This window comes from Podarcis muralis, chromosome 11 (assembly GCF_964188315.1).
Source record: "Podarcis muralis chromosome 11, rPodMur119.hap1.1, whole genome shotgun sequence".
Lineage (NCBI taxonomy): Eukaryota > Metazoa > Chordata > Lepidosauria > Squamata > Lacertidae > Podarcis > Podarcis muralis.
The window spans coordinates 35,920,187-35,943,613 of NC_135665.1; the positions used below are offsets into that span (position 1 = coordinate 35,920,187).

General features: G+C 37.9%; 1 protein-coding gene across 6 annotated transcripts in view; it reads right to left on the bottom strand.

Annotated features, from left to right (window-relative positions):
* The window catches only part of MSH3 (mutS homolog 3), a 62,516-nt gene that overhangs the window by 15,415 nt on the left and 23,674 nt on the right, over nt 1-23,427 (bottom strand). For all 6 annotated transcript variants that reach the window (XR_013394675.1, XR_013394674.1, XM_077936259.1 and 3 more), the window contains 8 exons: nt 14,818-14,930; nt 13,124-13,238; nt 11,275-11,359; nt 9,281-9,390; nt 4,510-4,642; nt 3,455-3,642; nt 2,488-2,656; nt 139-203 (listed from right to left, as the gene is read on the bottom strand). Coding sequence is in view for 4 of the 6 variants with exons in the window: in XM_077936259.1 (XP_077792385.1) it covers nt 139-203; nt 2,488-2,656; nt 3,455-3,642; nt 4,510-4,642; nt 9,281-9,390; nt 11,275-11,359; nt 13,124-13,238; nt 14,818-14,930 (978 nt within the window). In the remaining 2 variants the exon portion in view is untranslated. The remainder of the gene's footprint in view (nt 1-138; nt 204-2,487; nt 2,657-3,454; nt 3,643-4,509; nt 4,643-9,280; nt 9,391-11,274; nt 11,360-13,123; nt 13,239-14,817; nt 14,931-23,427) is intronic.

The following is a 23,427-nucleotide window of genomic DNA, read 5'->3' on the forward strand; positions in this document are numbered from 1 at the left end:
TAGTTTGCAAAGGTGTATTTAACATTCATCCAACCCCACCATTCAGAACTTTAAGGTGCTTTCATGCAAATCATCTTCATCATTAACGTAAATAAAATTAATGGTAATCATATTGCAAATTACATTATCTTTACATACCTGCTAACTTTAATCCAATCATATGGTACAGAAGATAAAAGTGAGTTCTTGACTTCAATCTGAAACTAAAATATCTCTGCATTACTATTATTGTTATCATTGTTATCATTTATTCCATACTATCCCACCCTTCATCAATTCACAATCTATGGGCTCCTGGGAGGAAAAGCGAGATACAAACATATAATGCATTCACATAAAGAAAAATTAAGTTGTACAAACCCTCTTGTTTGAACTACAACATTCCACAGTCCTAATATTTTACAGCAAAATACCAAAATCGTGCCACTGAGATTATTGCAGCCATCAATAGATGGCCCAACAAATTGTTATGTAAAATATCCTAGTCAAGTTTCTTCCCATGCTACCTCTTGTTACTTACCGTATTTTTCGCACTATAGGACACACTTTTCCCCCTTCAAAAATGAAGGGGGAATGTGTGTGCGTCCTATGGAGCGAAGACAGCATAGCCCCGTGACCCTCTGCCGGCTGGAGAGGTGACGTGCGGCTATGGCAGGAGCCTCTATAGCCGCGCGCCACCTCTCCAGCTGGGAGAACGCGCGCGGGGCTAAAGAAACCCTGCTTACCCTCTCCCGGCTGGAGAGGTGACACGCGGCTATGGCAGGAGCCTCTATAGCCGTGCGCCTTTGTGCTGCTCCCCGACCTGCTCTTTGGGGCTGGTGGTGGGCTTCCCCCCGCCAGCCCCAAAGAGCAGGTCGAAAGGAACCTGAAGCCTGGAGAGTGAGAGGGGTCGGTGCGCACCGACCCCTCTCGCTCTCCAGGCTTCCAAGGTAGCCGCCTGAAGGCGTCTGAACGCACCTTAAACGGCACCTTGTTTTAGAGGTGGAAAACAAGAGGGGGGACATTCTCCCCCTCTCTGCGCAGCGCCTCCTGCCACTTCGCTGAAGGGGCGCTGGGCAGAGAGGGGGAGAATTTTTTTTTCTTGTTCTCCCCCCTCTAAAACAAGGTGCGTCCTATTGTCCGGTGTGTCCTATGGTGCGAAAAATACAGTATGTTACAGTTTAACTTATCTGTTATAATGTCAGATTGTATAGCTAAAAGTGTGTGTGTTATTTATTTATTGGATTTATATCCCACCCTTCTTCCAAAGGAGCCCAGGGCAGCAAAGTGGGTATCAAGTGTTACCTACTTTTAAAAACGATTCTCAATGCAAAAGCCAGAGGCTGAGCTTATATCTATCTCACTTGTTCTTTGTTTACCCTTGAAAAAAAAGCTTTATCAACAGAAGATAATCTCTTTATATATGACTGTATCTAATATCTCGGATTAGAATGACAGTAGCAGGAAAAATGATTTGGAGTTAATGCAGCTCTATTGGTTGCAAGTCAGCCCATTGGTTGGAAAACAGGTGTCCGGTTCAGAAATGGGGGCTAGGAAAATCAATGTAGCAAAGTGATATGGCAATTCAATGTTATGTATAATTTAGCATTTGGTAGTCATCATACAAATCACACATCTTTTGTCAAACTGACTGAAAAGGACTGTGTATCAACTATTTAGCTGCTGTCCTTCTATTTGCATTCCATTCAAAACATTTAAGCAGCATAAACAGCAGTAAAGATTAACCTTTCTACTAGCAAGAAATTCAAATGCTCTTTCACAAAAAAATGCACTTCATTTCTTTTATATAGCATATCAATACAACATCAGGGAAAAACATTTCTAAGCTGTTTAGCTTGCAGAAGCATTATTTATTCTGACAGCATATAACCTGCCTACCTAAAGATGAGTAAGAGGATCATTTTCTCACTTTTGAAGATGGGTTGGCAGTCTTACCCTTGTTTTGTCTTTTTATTGTTTTCAAATCCTTTATTATATTGTATGGGTTCACTAATTAACCAATTCAGTTGCACTATAATTTATTATCATCTGTGCTCAAGCAAGCTTAAATTTGGTAATCTATATGCTACTCTTACATCGGTCTGATGAATTTCTCTTGAAGAAGCCAACAAAATTCTTGGAGAATACTCTCTCAACCATTATCTGTGAAAGTTGATAATAGCTATACGGCAGAGATTGGCTGGATTTGTCAGATCACTGGACAATATCATTGTTGGAGGGGAATGTACTTTCTGACTGAAAGGAGGCAGCAGTAATATCCCAATTTAATATAAACTAGTCTCTCTACTTGTGGGTAATGTGCCTCTTCATGCAGTGCTTGGGAGTCCCTTTTGATTGACCCAGGTCAATGGGAACAAATACGAATTCCCCAGCAGCTTAGGTGGTTCTAGTCTTTGAAGCTTTGTCTGCTGACAAATGAACACTTGACCAAAATATGACCGATGGCAAACACAACAAGAAAAAATATGAAGCTAATATTTAACTTACTGCTTGTCCTGACACCGTAACATAATCCTTAGAGGGACAATTTAGGATTCTTCGTATATCCTGAAGGTGTAACTGGATCTGAGAGTGAACTTCCTGAATCTCATCCTTCCTCTTTCTTATTAAGGGAAATTCTTCAAGATCCTTGAACAGTTGGGTTTTGTCTCCACTTCTAAGTATACAGAATCCAACAGTTAAGATAGACACCCCCCCAAAGTACACACATTCCTTAATACTAACAAAAAAAGTACAGTATTTACATTCGTAACAAGAATAATATGTTACCAAATATATGTAATACTAACACACAAACTCCATTACCTTTCAGATTAAGAACAATATTTTAAGTGCATAAATAAACTAAAGAAATAAACAATTTTGTTTCACTTGCAGGGATTATAGTCAAAGTACGGTAACTTTATGACATTTCAAAGCAATGCTGTAAACTGGGATATATAGCATTTGATGTACAGAATGTAATAATAAAAAGAAACCAATTAGTATAACTATTGTTCGCTGCCCCAGGAACTTATGGTGAAGATTAAGAAATCTTACTAAGAAACACTCAAGGAAACTAACTGCTCAAGGTTAAAAATGAATGGACAGCTTAGAAACTGAACAATCTTTCAGTTCAGTAGGATTTATTCTATATTCACTTTCCATACTAACTGCACATTGAGTGTCTATGCTAGGTGGCTACTGTCAAAACCAGTGGGCTCAAAGACCTTTGCCCGAGGGTAAATGATGGGGTAACAGGGTAGCAGTAGTGGTGTCCAGGTAGCATGGCCAGGACAGAGGATTACAAGACCTTCTGTTAGAGCCATTTGTTAATATTACATAAGACTATTGTACCATGCTTATATAATAAATTTAGACTGCAATCCTAACCCTATTTACCTGGAAATAAGCCCAATTGAATTCAGTACAGCTTATTTTTGAGTAAACATGGAAAGACTGCACTGTTACTTACTTTGCTGCTGCTTCATTAAGCATGCTTATATACTTCTTTGTTGAACAAAGCAATTCTGGAATTTCCAAAAGACTCTTCTGTAATAAAGGTGCTTGAACCTGAGTACGTATAGCTGGAACCAGTGCTGTGATTGCTGTTTCCAACTGAGAGAGTGTGCTGACTACCAGATAGAACTCTTGAATGGAACACTGAAATTAGAAACAATTGTAACTTCAAGGCTAATGTTTTAAAAATTAATGTTCCTTAGTTTCTTCCCAATTTTGGACATTCATTGAAAATATATGCACCCTGATTATACTTGCTGCTGGTATCACAATGGGAAGGGAACTTACATACATGGGATGCAGTCAAATTGGTGTCGTTTTAATAATGTATAAATTAGAATGTCAATAATATTTTATAATAATATTTTAATTTATATTTTAATGCATAGCCTGAAACTGTAGGCCTACTACCTACAGCATTATGAGGCAACTTGCTCAACAAAGACTGAAGGAAATCCATATTTTGTATTAATCACATGAACAAAATACTTTTCTCAAGACACTGCTAATATTGAAACTGATTTAACCCTCCACTTAATTGTGGAATTCAAACATACTGCAACACAGCGGGGTGGGGGGAGGTAATGAAAACCTTGGGTCAGCCAGCTTATTCAACCAATGAAGTGTGAATTGCCATGCAGTGTTTCAGGACCATCTTGCCTGAATTAAATGAAAACAGATGTTGTGTACTCTTTCACCACAATGATTTGTTTGTAGCTTCTTCTTTTTTACTGGAAAACGGAGGGTCTCAATAAAGGCTTTAAAAAACAAACAAACTTGCAGGTAGTATTATGCTTAGTAACCAGGTATCTTATTTCAGGTATATATTTGACCCTGGGACTAGATTTACAGTCTTAATTTTTCTACTAATGTAGGGTTAAATTTTCTCCTTCCTTTCAATGTATGAACCTTAAACCTAAATTTCAAGGAAAAAAATGCCAGTTTCAAACCATGTTTTAATATAATAGAATATAGTATTAATCATTTGTAGCTCACTTTTTTTTATTTTACCTTTTTGTGATAAATACTACAGAGTCCTCGTTCAACATCTGGCATCTTACATAGAAGGTGCTTTATTTGGCCAAAGACACTCGATTCGGATAGGAGAACCTCAGACACCGCATCAAGTCGAGAATTAATTTCACTGTTAAAAAATGATTATTTTACTACAGATTGAATGTTCTCTGCAATATAAGAATTTCAGGATCACTGCTGAATTTCAGGATCACACAGTACCACTGCTCGCTCTGCCTGCTAACACCCCTGCTGCAATTCCCCTAGATCTTCCCCTTAACACAACATGCAACTATTAAGCTTGCATTTCACTTTCCCAACCCCATTTCTGAAGCCGCTTCTCTCTTCTAGTCTGCAATCCCTCTTTGCACCCATTTTCATCTTCACCCCCATGTCTCCTCCTCCTTTTGTGCACCCTCCCCTTGCTTGCACGCGCGTGCACACACATACACACACACAGACACACACGTAGCCTACTGCATCTTTCTCCTCCAGGCGGTTTGGAGGAGTTCTTCAGATTCTTTCATGGCCCTGGTTTCATCTTTAACCCCAATCCCATATCTCCAACCTTCTCATTTTTTGCAACCTCCCTTGCACACCCATTTGTACCTTCAGTCTCTTTTCTCAACTCTCCTTTGCACACAGAGCACCCCTATTTCCATGCAATGTCCTGTCTCCTATTCTGCAGCTCCCTTTGCGTGTGCACATACCATGATGATATAAGTTACTGTATCTTTAAGGTGAACAGACTCTGAAAAGCAATCCTGCCAGTTATCTCGTTTAGTTAGAGAACTTTTCGGTTGGTGAGTGTTATATTTTATTAACAAGCAAACACCCATATATGCACATCTTCTGAATTCCTACAGTGAATCTGGAACATCATGTTGAAGACAACACATGATACCAGAAGTACATATGAAACATACTGTAGCACAGTATTATGGAGTATCTGAGGGCTCCACATCCTTTATTTCTCACACGTGAAGCAGCTGGGGAATGGAAGAGGGTGAAGTTTAAAACAGTCTCCCCCCCCCCCCTTACCCTGTTCTTCCCTTTAGGGATATAGAGACACTCAAGAGTTTTTAAAAACAAACCAATTTTAACAAGAAGAAATAGCAGAGATGGGTACAATGCAGCAGCTAACACTTTCCCCCACTCCTTTATTGGGGCACTCAAACTTTGTTTTTAAACATTCATTTCCCCAACCCCAGAGTCACCCCTGCTCGCTCCACTGAAAGCTCTGTCATGTTTAAAATTGCCACTTTCCCCTCCCCTTCAGATTTACTCCATCCCTGCTCTATTCAAAGCTCTGTTGTTGTTTAAAACTATGTACCATTTTCCTCTGTGTGTTTTCATCCCTGCTTTATCAAAACCTCTGCTGCTCTGTTTTCCTCTTTATCTCCCCCCCCCCCCCAATTCGAATTTCTGGCACTCTTTTATGCCAACACTTTCCCTCCTCTCAATTTTTCTCCCTTCTTGTTCCCATGTCAAGCTGATTATACTAATCTGTCTGGATAAACCAGCAATCAGGGGGTAGCTTAGTACCAGTCTAGAAATTAGGAGTGCCAATACAACATACAGGACACACACACCCCTCTCTAAATTGAAGGATCTGGCATTACATTTATGGGTAGCATTCCACCTGAGCTGGCCTTTTCAAAAAGCTATGACTGTTATGATTCAAATGGAGGACCATTCTCTGAGTCAAAAGGCTTCAGACATCCCCCCCCCCCCAGTTTTTGTATGGGTATTTAAAGGAGAACATAAATACATCTAAAAATACTAACTATATATCACATTGGGACTGGAAAAACATGTTTATGAACTCTATTTATGAATACATAATATACTAACATGAACCAGTAAATGTAAACATACTACGACAGAGGAAAGATGAAACACTACTCTCGAAAGGTTAATCTGCACTTTAAATCATTTTCACATATGGCTGTGCTACTATAGCTCTAGTAATCTAACACAAAAGAAGCATGCATACACTTTGCCTGCTGTAATCCTCAATATTTAAAAACCGGGTCAAGAGAACATCATCCAATATCAAGTGACCTATTTTTTTCACCTCACTATGTTTTTTAAACACTTTCCCAAGAATAATAAAATTCCATAGAGGATTATGTATGGGATAAATATGCCACTGTAAAAGGGCCATTTAAAACATTTTTGCTTCTACTACAATCTGTTGTAAATACAGTACAACAAATATTATGAGAAACTAAATATTCAGATTGTATTATCTGAATTTTAGTTTGTTTTTTTAACTATACTAGGACTTGCATCATGTATATTGTCTACATTTTATACAAACACAAATTGCGCTACAATATTATTTAGATTTACAGCAATTGAGATAGATGGATCAAACTTTCTATATACTTTTAGCATAAAAGCTGCAACAGTCTTTTTTCTGTCAGGAAGCCCCTGAGTATGAACAACCATGTGGCTGGGGGACAGGGACAATATGGTCCATGCCAAAAGTGTGAGAGAAAGTTAAACAAAAACCCATGCAAAAACACCCATCAAGTTTTGAGCCTGACAGACTCTTCAAGGAACTGCAGAAATATTACTAGAATGAAGTTTTCTTCTCTTCTCTCAACCTTCTAAGTAAAACATTAAAAACTTGAAACATCCTACATATCCCACAGCCCATTTCTAGCAATTTTAGAATGGCTCCTTTTGGGGTTTTTTGTGGCATAATGGCACAGCTCTCTTCATATTTGTGAAACAATAGTGAAAATATTCATGAATGCATCTAGAGGGATGACTAGATCTGCATACTACTATCTCCACATCTGTTAAATGGCAATCAAGGGCTTTTGTTTTGCACAAGTAAAATGCAACTTCAGCAACAATCACCTTGAAAAAGGAAACAACCAAATTTGTACAAATGCAGGATTTAAATGTTTGCCAAATACAGGTAATCTTATGCAAGGGTTATGTTCCTGGCTATTGAGTGTATAAGCAAAATTGTGTAAAGTACTAGGAAACCATTTTTTAAACTTGTTGCAATTACCAGTGAGGGATAAATGCAGCTCTTAGTCTTCCTCCTCTTTTTCCTCACTGGATGACACTTCAGGGGATGATATGAGGAAAGGGGGATTGACCGATAGTTTAAAGAGGTGCTGGGGGGGGTGGGTCAAACTCTGAAATCAAATCATTTCTCTACAACTGGGAATATGTTTACCCTTTCTCTGCCATATAAAACAGTTGCAGCTGTGTGTAGATAATCTTTAAGTGTCTAGCATAAGAGACAGGATCATTTTTCATACAAAGTTGTATTCATACCTCAATTGTAGTAGGAGAGGAGCCATTCTCCATAGCATTATGAAAAGCTATTTATGAGCAATTAGCCCAATATTGGGACATCAAGCTAGACCACTTCACACATGACTTCTATCTCTGATACAATGGTCCCTGTCTCACTCTCATGTCCCACTCCCATATTTTCCAAAATAAAGTTTTAGTTCCAAAGTATTTACTGGATGTTGATCCAATTCTAAGCAGAATTACTACTGGGTCTAAATTAGGCTTTAGTCATACACATTCCATCCTTAGGGAGAGATGAGCCATTGAGTAGAATGTATCCGTAATGAAAAGCTGCAATCATCATAAATAATTCTGATCTACAATTACAGCACATTTTGTTGCAACAACAGTCATTCATCATGATAAGTCAGGAGAGGAAGCTGCTGAATGCAAACTGATTAGGAAAAAAGATAAAAAGGCACATCAGCCGGTGTCATAGCTTTCTCAACTTCCATTCATATATTACTGCAAAGAAAAAAAACTGCTGACTGGTGAGGATTTTACATAAAATTCTAAATTCTGAAATTCAGTTAAATGACAACAACAAACAACTGCATGCTTCCAGCTAGCAGAATTTTGTCTCCTACCAGTGATCACTCCCCACTAGTACTATAACAGGGGAATGTCTCTCCCATTGTTTCCAACTGTTATCAAACTAAACTGCCAAGGGCAGACACTAACTCTTCTATAATTGTAACAATCACTGCATAGCTGAAAATAGTTCCTAGGATGAACATGTAAGTAAGACACAGGAGTGATCCCCAATGGGCACAGCAGAAGTTAATTCTCAATAAATTTACACCGTAAGAGTATCTTATGGGATTCCCTGTAAGAAAGCAAAACAAAACCCAACTACGTTAGAAGTGAAGCATTTTATTTATTTCCTTATGTTTCTGTTCTGGTCTTCCTCTCAATGGAAGCACAGGGTGGCTAGCAATACAGAACATCACAATCAAAACAAATAAAATATTGTTAAAACATTGCCTCAAATCTAAAAATGGAATCAGAACAAAGCAGCAACACTAAAATCAACAAAACTATCTGTTACATCCCAATGCCTAGCTAATGAAGAGTTTTTATTTTATACCTAAGTATGGCTAAAGTCGAGGACAACTATATACTATTCAAAAAGGAGTTCCATTAAACGTAGCAAGTAATGCTATTACACTGCCAGCATGTTCAAAGGATGCAGAAACAGGCAAATGAACTTTTTGTAATAGCCAAAACCTAAAAATACACTAAATTTTACATGGAGTATAAGAGCTGGAGTAGCAGAGCTGATCTGAAAGTTGGTAATTATTCCTCAAAGCTAGCAGTGTTTAATTTAGCTTAAGAAGAAAACTAGCTGCATAGACTCTCATCGAAGGAAAAACAAAATAAGTATACCTTTAAAATAATCAATATCCAGCTCAGCTATTGGGTAGCAAAGTTATTTGGTAATGAATACCTGGATTTCAAAAGAGGCTGTGTCACCCATTTCTTTAGTCTTCGTTGCCCAAATGAAGTTTTTGTATGATCCAAGACCCAAAACAGGCTGCCTTTTTTTTTCTTATCAGTCTGCAGTAATGACAGTGTTTAAAACACATATGAAAGAAAATATGGGAAATCTGAACTTTAAGAATCTTAGTTCTTTAAGCATATTGCTTTTCATCAACATAAAATAAAAGAAGTATGATAAAAATGAACAACAAAATAAGTTTAACTTTTTCCTCAGAAACTCACATTTCCTTGAATGTCTGTGGATCCTTTTTTTTGAAAAGTGGTGGTTTATTATTATTATTATTATTTATTTATTTACGGCTATTAGCCCATAAAAAAGTGGTGTTACAGTGGCTACCACAATCCTCCCATAAAGAGGTCAATGTTAATAATATCTACACTTCTGAAAAGATTGTGCTCTTTGATAAATGACATTTGGTTCTAGTGGCCAATTACTTTGTCTTTTGTCTGTTTGTTCTACAACTTATTTCCACACATTATACATACTAATAACATCAATGCAGTGATTTAGATATGAATCTCTTGAACTTCTGGGGGAAAACTTTACTTTTTCTTTTACTTTCTATAACTCCTTCAGTGATCTTTGTGACTAGATTCCTGCTTTTGGTATAAATGTTTATTTTTTAATCTTTAGCCATTTTTTAATCTTCAGTAAATTCCTTCTCTCTTTGGCTTATTTTCCATTTACAGTTGTGTTCCAAGTGTTTGTGCCTTTTATGGGCAAGAGCTTCACTTTCAAAAAGGAAGTCTTATCTTCAGTATACAGTCATACCTTGTGTTGCATTAGGTTCATGTTGTGTCTTTTCGGCTTGCGAACGCAGCAAACCCGGAAGTGTATACTTCAGGGTTTTGCTGCGTGCGCATGAGCAGAAACGGTTTGAGCGCTTCGCACATGCGCAGAAGCGTTCTGAGCACTTCACGCATGCACAGAAGCACTTTATCGCGCTCTGTGCTTGCGCAGAAGCACTGCTCTAGTTGCAGACTTTTCGGGGTGCAAACGGTACCCCAGAATGGATCATGTCCGCAACTAGAGGTACCATTGTACTTATATCTGGCCTTTCATTCATCACATAATTAAAAATGACTAGACCAGGACCTGCTTAACTTCAACAAGCTGGCTGCATCATATGCCCTCAGAACATGCATGCCCTGCACCATGTTCTTCTTCTTGATTGGTATTAAATTATGCTGGCATCCTTCTAGAGTTGTACATTATCTGATAAAAAGACAGGGTACAAATCAAAATAATGAATATAACGTCACCTTGGTAAATGCATTACCCCAAAACTGCATTTACTAAAGTACTGTCAACATAGGCTCAGAGGGAAATCAGGAGACTAGCTGCTAAATTCTAACTCAGGGTTCCTCAAACTTTTTCAGCAGGGGGCCGGTCCACTGTCCTTCAGACTTTGTGGGGGGCCGGACTATATTTTGGAAAGGAAAGGGGAAAAAAAGAACGGCAGTGGAGGGATGATGAGCAGCACACGAAAGGGCTCCTGAGGGGCTGGCAGCAACAAAGCCCAGCGCCCTTCCTCCTCTAGGCAGGGCGAGGAGAAGGCAGGAGGGAGGAAGGAGGAGCCACCACCACCATTGTGTGAGGGAAAGGGAAAGAACGTGTGCGCACTGGCAATCCACGTGGCGATTCCCAGACCATCTGCGGGCTGAATTTAGAAGGCAATTGGGCCTGATTCGGCCCATGGACCTTAGTTTGCCGACCCATGTTCTAACTGCTGATTCTTCCCTGAATATATTCCTTCCGAGAAAGAATAACAGAATCATAGGTCTCCTGTTTCAACTTACTTCCATTGTTAGAGCCTAGCTGGGGAAAATCTGACTAAACACTGGAAACTAGGGGAGAACTGGTGTATGAAGGACACATGCAATAATCCAAGACATGCTTCCCAAGCAAAGAAATGTGCAGGATGAAGCATACTTCCTTACCTGATTCTGTAAGATTTCAAGATTATTTACTGTAGACCCATTAAGTATCATATATTCAGCTTCACTTGATAACTTCTTAAAATTACTGAAAGTAAAAGCATTATTCCATAGTGATGACACAAGATAGTTGCTTATTAACCTTTAAAATAAAATCTTGGCTTTGTCTATTGTTGGGGAAAGCACGTTAAGACATATGAAGGAGAAACAGCTTCTGGTAAACACATGTGAATCATTTTACTTCTGGGAAAAACTAATTTAAAATCAACTACCAATGTTAAAGTGAAAGCCTTTGCAGATGACTTGGTTTTAACAATGGAAGAACCATTAACTAGTGATAAAGAAGCACTAGAAGAAATAGAACAGTTCGGACAAGTAGCAGGTTTCAATTAAATAAAAAGAAAACTAAAATGTTAGTTAAAAGTATGAAACAAGATTTGGTGGCTATGCTGCAATGACAAACTGGTGTAGAAGTAGTAAAAAAAAAAAGTGAAATATTTGGTAATTTGGCTAACCCCCAAAGAATATAAATTTATTTCAAGATAATTAGACACCGATGTGGAATGGAATTAAGAGAGATTTGGAAGTGTGGGGACGGATGCAACTTTCTCTATAGGATAGGATGTCAGTCATTAAAATGAATGTGCTACCAAAATTGTTATTTTTGTTCCAATCAATTCCGATAATCAAAGGGGCAGCTATATTTAAGGAGTGGCAGAAAATACTTTCAAGATATATCTGGCAGGGGAAGAAACCAAGAATTAAATTTAAATTGTTAACTGGTATTAGAGAAAGAGGGGGCTTCACCTTGCCAAACTTGAAGTTATACTATGAACCATCCTGCCTTTGTTGGTTGAAGGAAAGGATATTGTTAGAAAATACAGATTTGTTGGACTTAGAAGGATTTGATAATAGGTTTGGTTGGCACGTATATTTATGGTACGACAAAACAAAAGTGCATAAAGGATTTGGAAACCACATATTCCGAAGAGCTCTATATGAAATTTGGGATAGGTATAAAAACCTATTAGAACGTAAAACACCATGGTGGTTGTCACCTTTGGAAGCAATGAGTGTAAAAAAGATAAATATGAGTAAAAATTGGGGCACATATGAAAGGTTACTAAGAGAAGAAGGAAATAATTGGAAAATTAAACCTTATGAAGAGGTAAAAGAGGCACTTTTTATCATCTGTGGTGGGAATGTAAGAAAGTGAAAGGCTTCTGGGAAATGATTTATAATGAAATGGAAAAGATGTTGAAATATACATTTATTTAAAAAACCAGAAGCATTTTTACTTGGTATTGTAGGCACTGACATTAAAAGACAAGATAAAAAACTGTTTTTATATGCGACAATTGCAGCAAGAGTATTATTGGCACTGACATTAAAAGACAAGATAAAAAACTGTTTTTATATGCGACAATTGCAGCAAGAGTATTATTGGCACTGACATTAAAAGACAAGATAAAAAACTGTTTTTATATGCGACAATTGCAGCAAGAGTATTATTGGCACATAAGTGGCAATTTGATAGAATAAGGATTTGCTTAAAAATTCTTCTCATAGCAGTTCTGCATTTAGTATTATAGTAGTTCAACTAGGCAGTATAATAATCAGGTAAGTAATTTTAAAAACCCCTACAAGCACATACTTTTACATTTCTAAAGTTTTTCCACTTTTGTTAGCTTTAAATGCCTAGTTTATAGAACATAATAGAACTTGTTTACAAGTGGGATATCACAAAAAGTACACTTATTTTATGAAAGGAAATTGGCCAGAGGATTCAAAATAATATCCCTACAGTATTCTTTCTTCAGGATTGTGATTTTCTGAAATTAAAAGTACTTACCTTGGGTTGTAGAGTATCTTTTCTAAATTAAATTCTTTAAGATACATGATTACAGCAGCCAGGGAGCATAGCACTGACTTATCCAAGTTTAAAACCACTGACAATGCTTGGGAACCTTAAAAATACAATTGTAATTTGTGTAGTTGTATTACAACCAGCTTTTATTACAGCAACATATAAAATCCAGTGTGTAGGAGCTCCTATTCTGCACTATATTTTAGCTCTCGCTCCAAATTGGCATCCTAATCACTACTACAACAAATATTTCTTTTGCCTACCTCATACTTATGGACAGTGCAGCAAGGATATCTCCTTCAGCGAGTTATTTGTGGTAATTTTACAATCTACATATTTAATGCCTTGTATTTGTTTGTGCATTTTGGGACAGGGAAAAACTGTGACGCCTTACTGGGCAAGAAGAGTTATCAAATTCTGCATGATATATTGGATTCAGGCAAGGGAAGAAGCTTTGCTGCATGGGAAATAGTGGCTATGCATTCCAGAGCTGGAGAGGTGGAGAAAGAGGAAAAGCAGTAGCATTGCTACTGAGGAATGGAAAGCCTTCCTGGTATTTGCTTCCTTCAAATTCTTCAGCATGTACTTTTGTATTACCACAAACGGGTACAAACACACGGGCAGGATCTTAGGCCACTTACCTACAAGGTTCTGTATTTTAGGGGCTCATTTTACCATTGCAATGGTGCAAACTAGCTAGAAAAAGAACCATATTTTTCACAGCAACGATTTATTACTGGGAAAATGAGAATCCAAAAAATGTTGGGTGATATCCAATGTTACTGAGTATGACCTGGTTAGGACACACTGCAAGTATATTATATCATTTATATTATTAACATCATCATCATCATCATCCCATCTATAATATCAAAACCTTTCTTAACAGAAACAAGTTAACTAAGCATTTGTTACTTGAAAAACTGGTTGCATGGAAACAGCCTAAGACTGAAAACCTATAAAAAATTACTTAGAAGCAAGTACCAATGAACTCTGAATAGCTTACTTAAGAACAGACATGTATAGGATTGCATTGCAAGAAATTAATTAGGAAACTAACTTCGTCAAATCTCCTCTGAGACAAATACTCTCAGGCACTGTCAAGATTACTTGTGTGGCTCCCTTTCCAAAAGCAAACCAGGCCCAACTTGCTGCTCAACTGACTAGTAAAGAGTTTAGTTCTTGAATTATTCTTGGAGTTTTTATTTGAATAATCTGTAATTTAAAATTAATGTTTACTGGTTATCAAGAAATACATATGGATGGAATTGACCTCTCTGATTCTTAAATACTGCTATATGATATATATACTACCTACGAGTGGGCGCCGGGCAGCTTCCTCCCAGCGCGGAGACCGCCGCCCACTGCTGCTTCGGAGGCTGCCAAAGCTGCCGCTGCCGCAGTAGAAGTGGGCACTGCACCGGGCGGCTTCCTCCTGCCCAGCGTATAAGACTGGGCTTATAAGACGAAACCTTATATGCCCAGTCGCCTAATACGCTGGAATCTACGGTATATCAAAACCTCTATATATTAACAAGCACAACCTCAGAATATTAAAATCTACTTGTAAATTAAGGAAAATATGACACCATGAAGTAACTTTTACAAAATAATAAAATCCTACTTAATACAAATGCAAACTATTCAGACAAATTTCAATGAGTTTCTGAATCAGTTACCTTTACTATCAAGTACTCGGTCTCCATAGAAGTTTGTAATCAGCTGGAAAGCATTGCTGTACTCAAAATGCTTGTTTTCCATCCTCTCTACCCGAATTCTGTCATCCTGTAAGCTGGAAATAAAAAGTATGTTTAATCTTGCTGTACTCTTACAAAAATAACTGAAAGAAAACTCACAATATCAGAAAATCTATTTGTCTTGTTTGCAAACACATCAAGACGCAGGACTATTTCATTAAGCGAAACTTTGAAAATAAATTTGATTTTTAAAGTGTGCCCTTTTCTCATTGCACAGGTTGATCAAATCACTTTGTAACTCAACAAATTAGATTTTAGAGTGGTTTCAAAGCTCTGTCTTCCCATTTCAGTTGCTACTGAATTTTCCCTAGCTAAGCCCTGAAGCATTAATAAATCCAGAAGAATGGCATTAATTGTGCCCTTTATTTAGTTAGCTGGATTGATAACCCGTATTTTTCTAGGTTCAGGACAGGTTTAACATTTTGCTACCTAATTCATTCTCACAGAATTGTGATGAAAGTCCCGTGTTTAATTTATAAAATAAATGGTGCCAAGACACATTCTTGCCTTCTAGCCAGCACTGATTCTAATCCTATATTTTAGGGATTTGGGTGTGTTCACACAGTTGAAGGGTGAGGAGTTTTCCCATACTAAGCAGCATGCGCACATGCGCGCACACAAATACACAGTTTTGCCAGTAAGTGCCAAAAATCCAATTAAAACATGGTAAGGGAATTCAGGGACATACAACATCTGAAACATGTGTGTTCCTGGAGTTCTAAATACTGTTCCAGCTAGAACACAGGAGTTATGCATAAACCTAGCTGAAGGACTAATTAGCAACCAGGGCTATCTTGGAGCGTTTGTGGCTCTGAAATTTGAAATTCAGCTCCCCTGCCATAAAAGAACTGCCCCTTTTTAAAAACGAGTATGCAGTTTATAACACTGAAGTCATGTGATCCTTGAAGGATCTCACCTTAGCTATGGCCTCCTACTTGCTGCGACCAGAAGGGTGACTTAGGGATGTGTCTAGTGTTTAGACTGAGGATGCTGTAAATATTTATGTCCCTCTCCCATACAGCCAACCAAATACTGGTGCTACCCATACAAAAAAAAAAAAAAAAAAGGAGGGGAGAAAGCAAGAGATTACTCTTTCTCATTATGAGAGATCCCAGTACATTCTCTCTTTTATTCTATTTATGATCTTCTAGAGACAGTGAGCCCACAGCTAGTAGTCAAAACTATGCCATACATACACTCATGAGAAGGGGGTATCAACAAACTCAAGGTAGCCCCAAAGTGCGCAGGAGTGCTCAGGGGGCACAGGATGCTGACTGTTGGAAAGAAGGAACACCATGGGGAGGGGAAATTAAATGACTAGAACCCTGAACAGAAATACTTCACACTACAAAATTTTGCTTCAAGGCCCTACTTGTATACACTAGTAGTGATCTCAATTTACCACACACAAATGCACACAAGAGGGAGGTATCAGCAAGCTCAAGGGAACATGAAGGTTTGCAAAAATTAAAAAACAACAACTGTGGATTTGCTTCCACTTGAACTCCAGCTTTGCAAGGGAATAATACAACAGTACAATAGAGTAATATGCTATTCCTACTTTGCAGATGAGGAACTTAAGGAAGGACTACTCTAATCAATCAGACTGATAATTTTCTTCTAAACTTCTAGATTATTAATTTGATAACAGATTGGTCCTAACTCTGTAAAACTGCAAGTAGAGAGATGCAAATATGTGGTTAAACAGTTGGACAATACACATAATGGCAATCTGCATAGCACATACGACCTTTGTGCAGCCAGCGACTGCTTAGCAACAAATGAAAGTGAAAAATGGACTGACCAAGCAACACAACTAGAGTCTGTAGCAGCCCATTAATCAGAAGCACCACCATCCTTCATTATCATGAACCTTCTCCAAAACACCCAGATATATAATAAGTTTGTAATTGTACCATTAACACCTTCAAAAATTCATGGAACGCAAAGGGCTAGCTACCCTTACTTAAACAACTGCCATAGCATTGTTTAACACTCAAATTTTACTTTTATGAATATGAAAATGGCAACTTCACTCTAGCTTTACCACACCTTATTTCTGCATGATGTAACAAATCATGTCCTGGACATGAACTTGCACCATGAATCAACTGGTAACATGTTTTAAAGCACTACACTAGCAATGTAGCCACTCCCCATTCTGCATAGGAAAAACCTGTATGGGTGAACTTTCAAATATGCAGCCAGAGTAGGATGTGCAATGTAACCCAAAAGGTTACATTGTGAGTTTGCAACACACAAGAGTTTTAATTAGTTCCCTAAAAAAATACCTTACAGTGAGTTTTGTGGTTTCCTCAACAGAAGGTACTGGACAGCAAGCAATAGACAGCTGGCTCTGCAATTACTCTAATTAATTCTTTCTTTGATAAGCTGGTGTGGATTTAAGAAGTCATTAGGGTAAGGGAAATGCCCTGCTCTATTTTTCAATTAATTATGTTAAGCTTTCCTGTCAGATTTATGAAAATGCTATGTGTGTCTTACATTTTCTTTATCAGAAGTAATAGAATTCATATTATTCTATTATTCTGTTTATCTAAAAACACATTGTGTGAGAGTGAAAGTGAGATTTTATGTGTGCAATAAAATGATCTTTATGTACTGCAAGGTGGTTTTGTTTACATGTTTCATGTTACTCCAAACAATGCTTTTAAAAATGAAAATTTAAACCTAGCTTGTAATTCGTATAGAAACATAGAATTGTAAAGTTGTCAGGGACCCCAAGTATCATCTTGTAAACCCCCTGCAATGCAAGAATCTCAACTAGATCATACATGACAGGTGGCCATCCAACCTCTGTTTTAAATATTCCATAGGAGGAGAATCAGCAGAGTCAGACTACTAATATACTTCCAAATCTTAACAAAACATCTATCTACAGATGTTCTCTAAAAGTGGAAAAATAAAACAGACCTAACTGATCAGACTAAATCTTACCCAGATTATAAAAACATGTACATCTCAAAGAAACTATATGGCCAATGCAATGAACCACTATTATCCCTTCTACTATCAACTCCTTTAAAACCTTAAACCACATAAAAACTTAGTGTAAGGTTCAATGAAAACTTGAACTAGAGAGCTCCTCCTTGGTCTCTTATTGCCCTTGATGGCAAACAATGGGGATTAAGAGTATAGGAAGAAAATACAAATATTGCCTTCCAATATAATAATATAATGGTTTATTATTACATAGCCTGCAGAATGGTTCCACCCCTAAACAGTCCATTGGTTCTTCCTGGACAGACCATAAATGCTCCTAGCTTGCAGTAAGTATTTGCAACTCTCGCATTGGTTCAGTCACTCCCTAACTTTGCTTCTTTGACTGTCATAATGTCTATTCTTCCTGTTTCTCTGCCCACCTTAGCCTGCTAAGAATGTCTGCTGGCTCAGATCTTGGCCTGCAATAACTCTGACTCCGCAACAACTCTCCTTTGAATCTGCCCCAGTTCTTCATCTAAACATGATCACAATCTAACTGGGACCATGCATGGCTGTCTGCTGACCAACACTGACAGTTAGCCCGAGAATGTTTTTAAGTTAAGATGATATAAAAGTGTTTTATGAATGCTATACTGCATCATATCCAATGGAGAAACACTATCTCCTACTTAACATATTTACTGTGTGCCTACCTGCTTCAGAAGTAGTTCTGAAACAATTTCAGTCCCAGCTACTACATTCATATATGGCAGTTTCATTAAAATATTTTTGTGAGGACTGAAGACCATAAACAAAAGTTATTAGCTGTCAGTATTGCTTTTTGTTTTCTAGACCCCCCCTCCCCGGTGATAATGGTTTCAAACAGAAGTAGAGGTAAATGATGTTTCAATGAAATCAAAGTCAGCTAAAAAAATTTTTAAAGCTCATCTCTATTCATTTTTTCAGTTTTCTGCGAAGCCAAATAACAGATCATACTTTCCATTCTTGTTTTATAGTCATACATGCATAACCATCAATTCTGAATCTGGAAGCAAGTTCAGCATCCTGGGCTCCTCTAAGCAGCTCTTTCAATGCCAGTATCAGCAACTCTGAAGCCTAATCTAGTCACAACTAGTGAAGTGCCAGCAGTTGCATATGTTCAGATGAGGCCAGGGCAGGGATATAGGAAGCACATGTTTGCATTTGTCAGTGGAATTTAATAGGGAATGAGAAAGAAAGAAACAGAAGCGTCCAGCAGTTACAGCAATATTTCCACTGTTAGTGTTCTTAAAGGGTGGGGAAAACACTGCATGAGAAATATCGAGTCCAGCACATATATATTGTCTTACCACACTGTATGATAGACCAGATGAATGCAAATAGCCCTAACAAATTTGGATAGGGCATACTCCAGACCAACAAAGCACACATTAAGATGTCTGCAAAATGCACCAAGAGTGAACCACGAAATTAGTCGGTCACAGCAATTTCTCTCCTTGTGCACAGTCTGCGTATATATCACACTTTATAAAAGGTGCAGGAAATTAGGCCCACCAGGCCTTCCCATTGGGCATGTAAGGCCATTTAAGCCAAGCCCACCTATCTTACACCTTATATCATATATAGTATCAGGTATGGGGCAGGTAAAAACTTGGCTCAGCCAAAAGGGCTTTTCTCTGGCACTGCTGATTAGCGGTGTCTGCAAAACCCTATGGCAACATAACATTTTGCAAGGGGCTATGATGATCGGCTAGTTGTTGTGTCTTGCAGAGCACTTTGCAAGGGGCATCTGGAGACCCATGCAAGCAAAAAAGATCACCCAATGTCACTGTCAAACTTGACCCACAAGGGGTGGGGAAATAAAAATCTGGCCTGCCAGCCAGATGCATTCTCCACCCTACTTTACCACGTATTTAAATTGCTATAGCTTGTTAAATAACTCCCTCTGGTAGGAGGCCAAACCTTTCCAGTCCTCTAGAAAATTAAAAGTTAAATTCACATCAATTAAGACTACAAATCTGGATTTTAGGTATTTAAATAACTGATCAGATTCTTCTTTTATTAAAGAGCTTTTCTTTAAGTCACCTCATTTCCGATATTAAGGGTTAGAAGAATTACTGTGTACACACTGCTAATAAGTTATTTTAGTGAATTCTGAAAAATGGATCAAGGGGTGCTTGACAGTCACAGACAAAATACAGCATGATAGTAATGGTCCACCTTCAGTATATGTCTGTGTACCTGTGCTGGGAAACTGGGATACAGCTTCATCACAAGTGGAAAGAGTGCTTTTGCACTGACGTCCTCCTTCAACTTTTTCATAGTCATCTGTTTGATCACTATGAGAAAAGGATGCTGGGATAAATGGGCCATCAGTCACATCCAGTAGGGCTCTTATATTCTTAACAATTGGGCTTGATAAATGCATAACCCTGTCCAGCCATGATTAGGTGATTGCTTGGGCAAAATTTAATTCAAACAGAAAGTATTCTTATAGTCATTCCTGTTCAAGAGTATCTAATAACCAGTCTCGGAGGGCAGGATCAGTTCTGGACTTGAAGATACACCTTAGGCAGATGCCTTAACATGAAGTTCAGTTGCTCATCACACAGTGCAGCCACACACAAACTGAAAGTTTGCTAGTTTGAGTGATGTGTGGGACAACTGGTACAATCTGGTCCTATACAGCATCTGGCCTGGCTTCTCAATCATTTGTATACTTACACTGCAATGTCTACTCAGCAGTAAGTTCCACCAATTTCACTGGGATTCACTCCTATGTATAGGACTGAAGCATGAGCCCTTACACTATCTGGAATAATCTGTTTATCTGCCTGCTTCCTGTGTCACCTCCAAACAAATAGTCTTGACAATGACAGTAGAAAGAGAGAGAACACTTGAGCACTATGGAGGGGATAGAGAATAAAGAAAAATAAATGCCCCACCTATAAGTGATAATTTGCATTTAGCAGAAAGTACTGCCTTAATATCTCTGCTGGAAACTAGAAATTTAACTTATTGGTATCAGTTTCTCCTATAACGCAGAAAAACTATAGGGCCAACAATTCAGTTACCGTAAGTGCAAAGCTAAGTCAGAAAGTTAGGAAAATTTCAATGCCAAGAACCAGGGAGATCCAAAATAGAGTAATTTGTTTTCCCAATGGCCTGAGTTGTCTTATTCCTATTATATTATACAAACATTGAAATATCATTCATTAGATTTTTTGCCTGCCCTTCACCATGACATCTTAGGGTAGGTTACAACAGTTTAAGATTACAATATTAATATCAGTTAATATCCAGCAAGACAGTTTCCCCAAAAATTATGAAAAAACAAATTTCCTGGGAAAGCTTTATTCCCAGTGCTCTTAGAAATTAGGATGAGATTTATCTTTATATTTGCCATATCAATTTTACATGCTCTATTAATATCTTTAAAGCAGTAGTACCTAACATGGTGCTCTCCACTTTCACCAGCGGGGCCAACAGGTAAGGATAAGGGAAACTGTAGCCCCCATTACATCTGGGAGGGTACAACATTGGATATCTCCATTCTAAAGTTTTCCCAATAGCCAAAAGTAGTTGAATGTTGAACTGAAATAATTGGTTTTAGAAGGAAATCAGTAACGTACTCCAAAGCTATATTTTTTCATAGGAACACCTGTCAATATTTTAATAAATGACTACTCAGTAGTATCCACTTCATTATATAACCTGTTTTTGAGCATAACTTGCTTCTGGGGCCCCAAATGACTTAAAACTCTATGACTTAGGCCCCACATAAAACTACCTCCTTGCCCACAGAATCTCTCACATGTTAAAAGCAACATAGGGGGACCTCTTAGCAGTTCCACCATCCTCAGATGTTCAGAGAGTGGGGCCCAGGAAGAGAACATTCTCCTAAGCTATGAAATTTCATCTCCACAGATATGTGTATGATACCTTCATTATACAGTTTTCACCATATGGTGAAGACACAATTCTTTTCCATAGCCTTTTACACCTGAAATGTGTGTTTTCAGATCCAAACCTATTCCTTTAACTACAAGATGTTTCAACTGTTTTTGCTGTTGAATTTTAATTGTTGTAACCCACCCTGGGACCTGATGGTGAAGGCTGTGTAATAAATTGAAGAAATAATACTAATACAAATAATACTGTTAAAATCCTGAGAAAAAAGGAAGGGAATGAAAACTGCTAATATACTGATTTTAACAACTCCCCCCAAACGATGTATTTATTTTTTGCTAGAAATACATGTATGCTTCAAAAAAACCAGACACCTAAAGAAAGGTAATTACAATTTTGAAACTTCCGAATTTAACTGGCATTCATTATACTTTTACTAATTTTACAAAACAATGTTTGTTTCCATGGAAAAACATAGCAGTAGAAAATGCTCCACCCTACAGGATACATTCTCTCTCACACACACATACACCCTACTTTTAGCAAGTCGATCCTTGCTTGAGAATGGGTAGTACCTAAATAATGGCAGAACATTACACAGGCAAAGCATGGACCACTGATAATTACTGCAAGTGAGTTGCATTAGAACATTTCCTACATTTTAGAGCAATAGGAAAGACATATACCTAACAATTAATATGCAGTGCTTGTAGCAATGCTGAATGGCCTGATGCTCATGTCAACTGTAGCATTGTACCTACATTATAAAAAACAGATCTTGAGGAGGCTAGACGATTTCAGGTCACTGAAATAAAGGATGCTGTTGTTAACACAGGGTTGCCCTGAAGGCTCAAACAGGGTTACAGCAGAATGTGCAAATGCAAACCAAATTAAGAGACTCTCAGACAAATAATTGATGCTGAGATTCACTGACATCCAATCATCGTGGATATGCTGCAACAAGACAGGCCTTGGACACAAAAGTAACAAACAAGGCAGTGAGAGTAGTCACTGCCAGCACTTAAGAGGAAAGACTATTTAGAGGAAAGAGTTTGAAATGGATTAATTAGGGGATAAACCTTAGATTGAGCAAAAGAACCTTCTACTAACTTTAAATCACGTAGGCTTCTTGCACTCAGAACATATTGAAGCTATTCCCAACTAGGTATGGTGAAGTACATTATCAAAAAACAAGAAACACTTTTGAAAGTAGCTCTCCAGAAGGAGCAAGTTTAGGAGGTTAATTTCTCTGACAGCTAAAATTATGGTTTATCATCTGACCTAGAAGATTCATTGAGAGTAAAAATCATTAAGTTACTTTAACCATTTTAATTACAATAACCTAGTCTTTGACTTGTGGAAGAGTAAGTTGGATTCATCCTACATTTAGTTGCTACCAGAGTTAGAAAAGAAGATCAGCAAAGGATAATAACCCGGGGAAGCAACCCCCTAAGAAAGTTAATGCCCCAGACACACAAAAAAAGAAGGTATGTTTATATCATCAAATAAAATAACCCATGAATAAGCCACTGATTGTAATCCCACTTCCATTGCTCCAAGCAGTTCTACAGCAAGATTTGACCAAAACTGGATGACTCTCGTGGTTCCTTCCAGCTGTACAATTTTATGATTTTATCCTCAAGATATGGAACTTTGCAAACAAAGAGCCAGTGTGGTATAAGA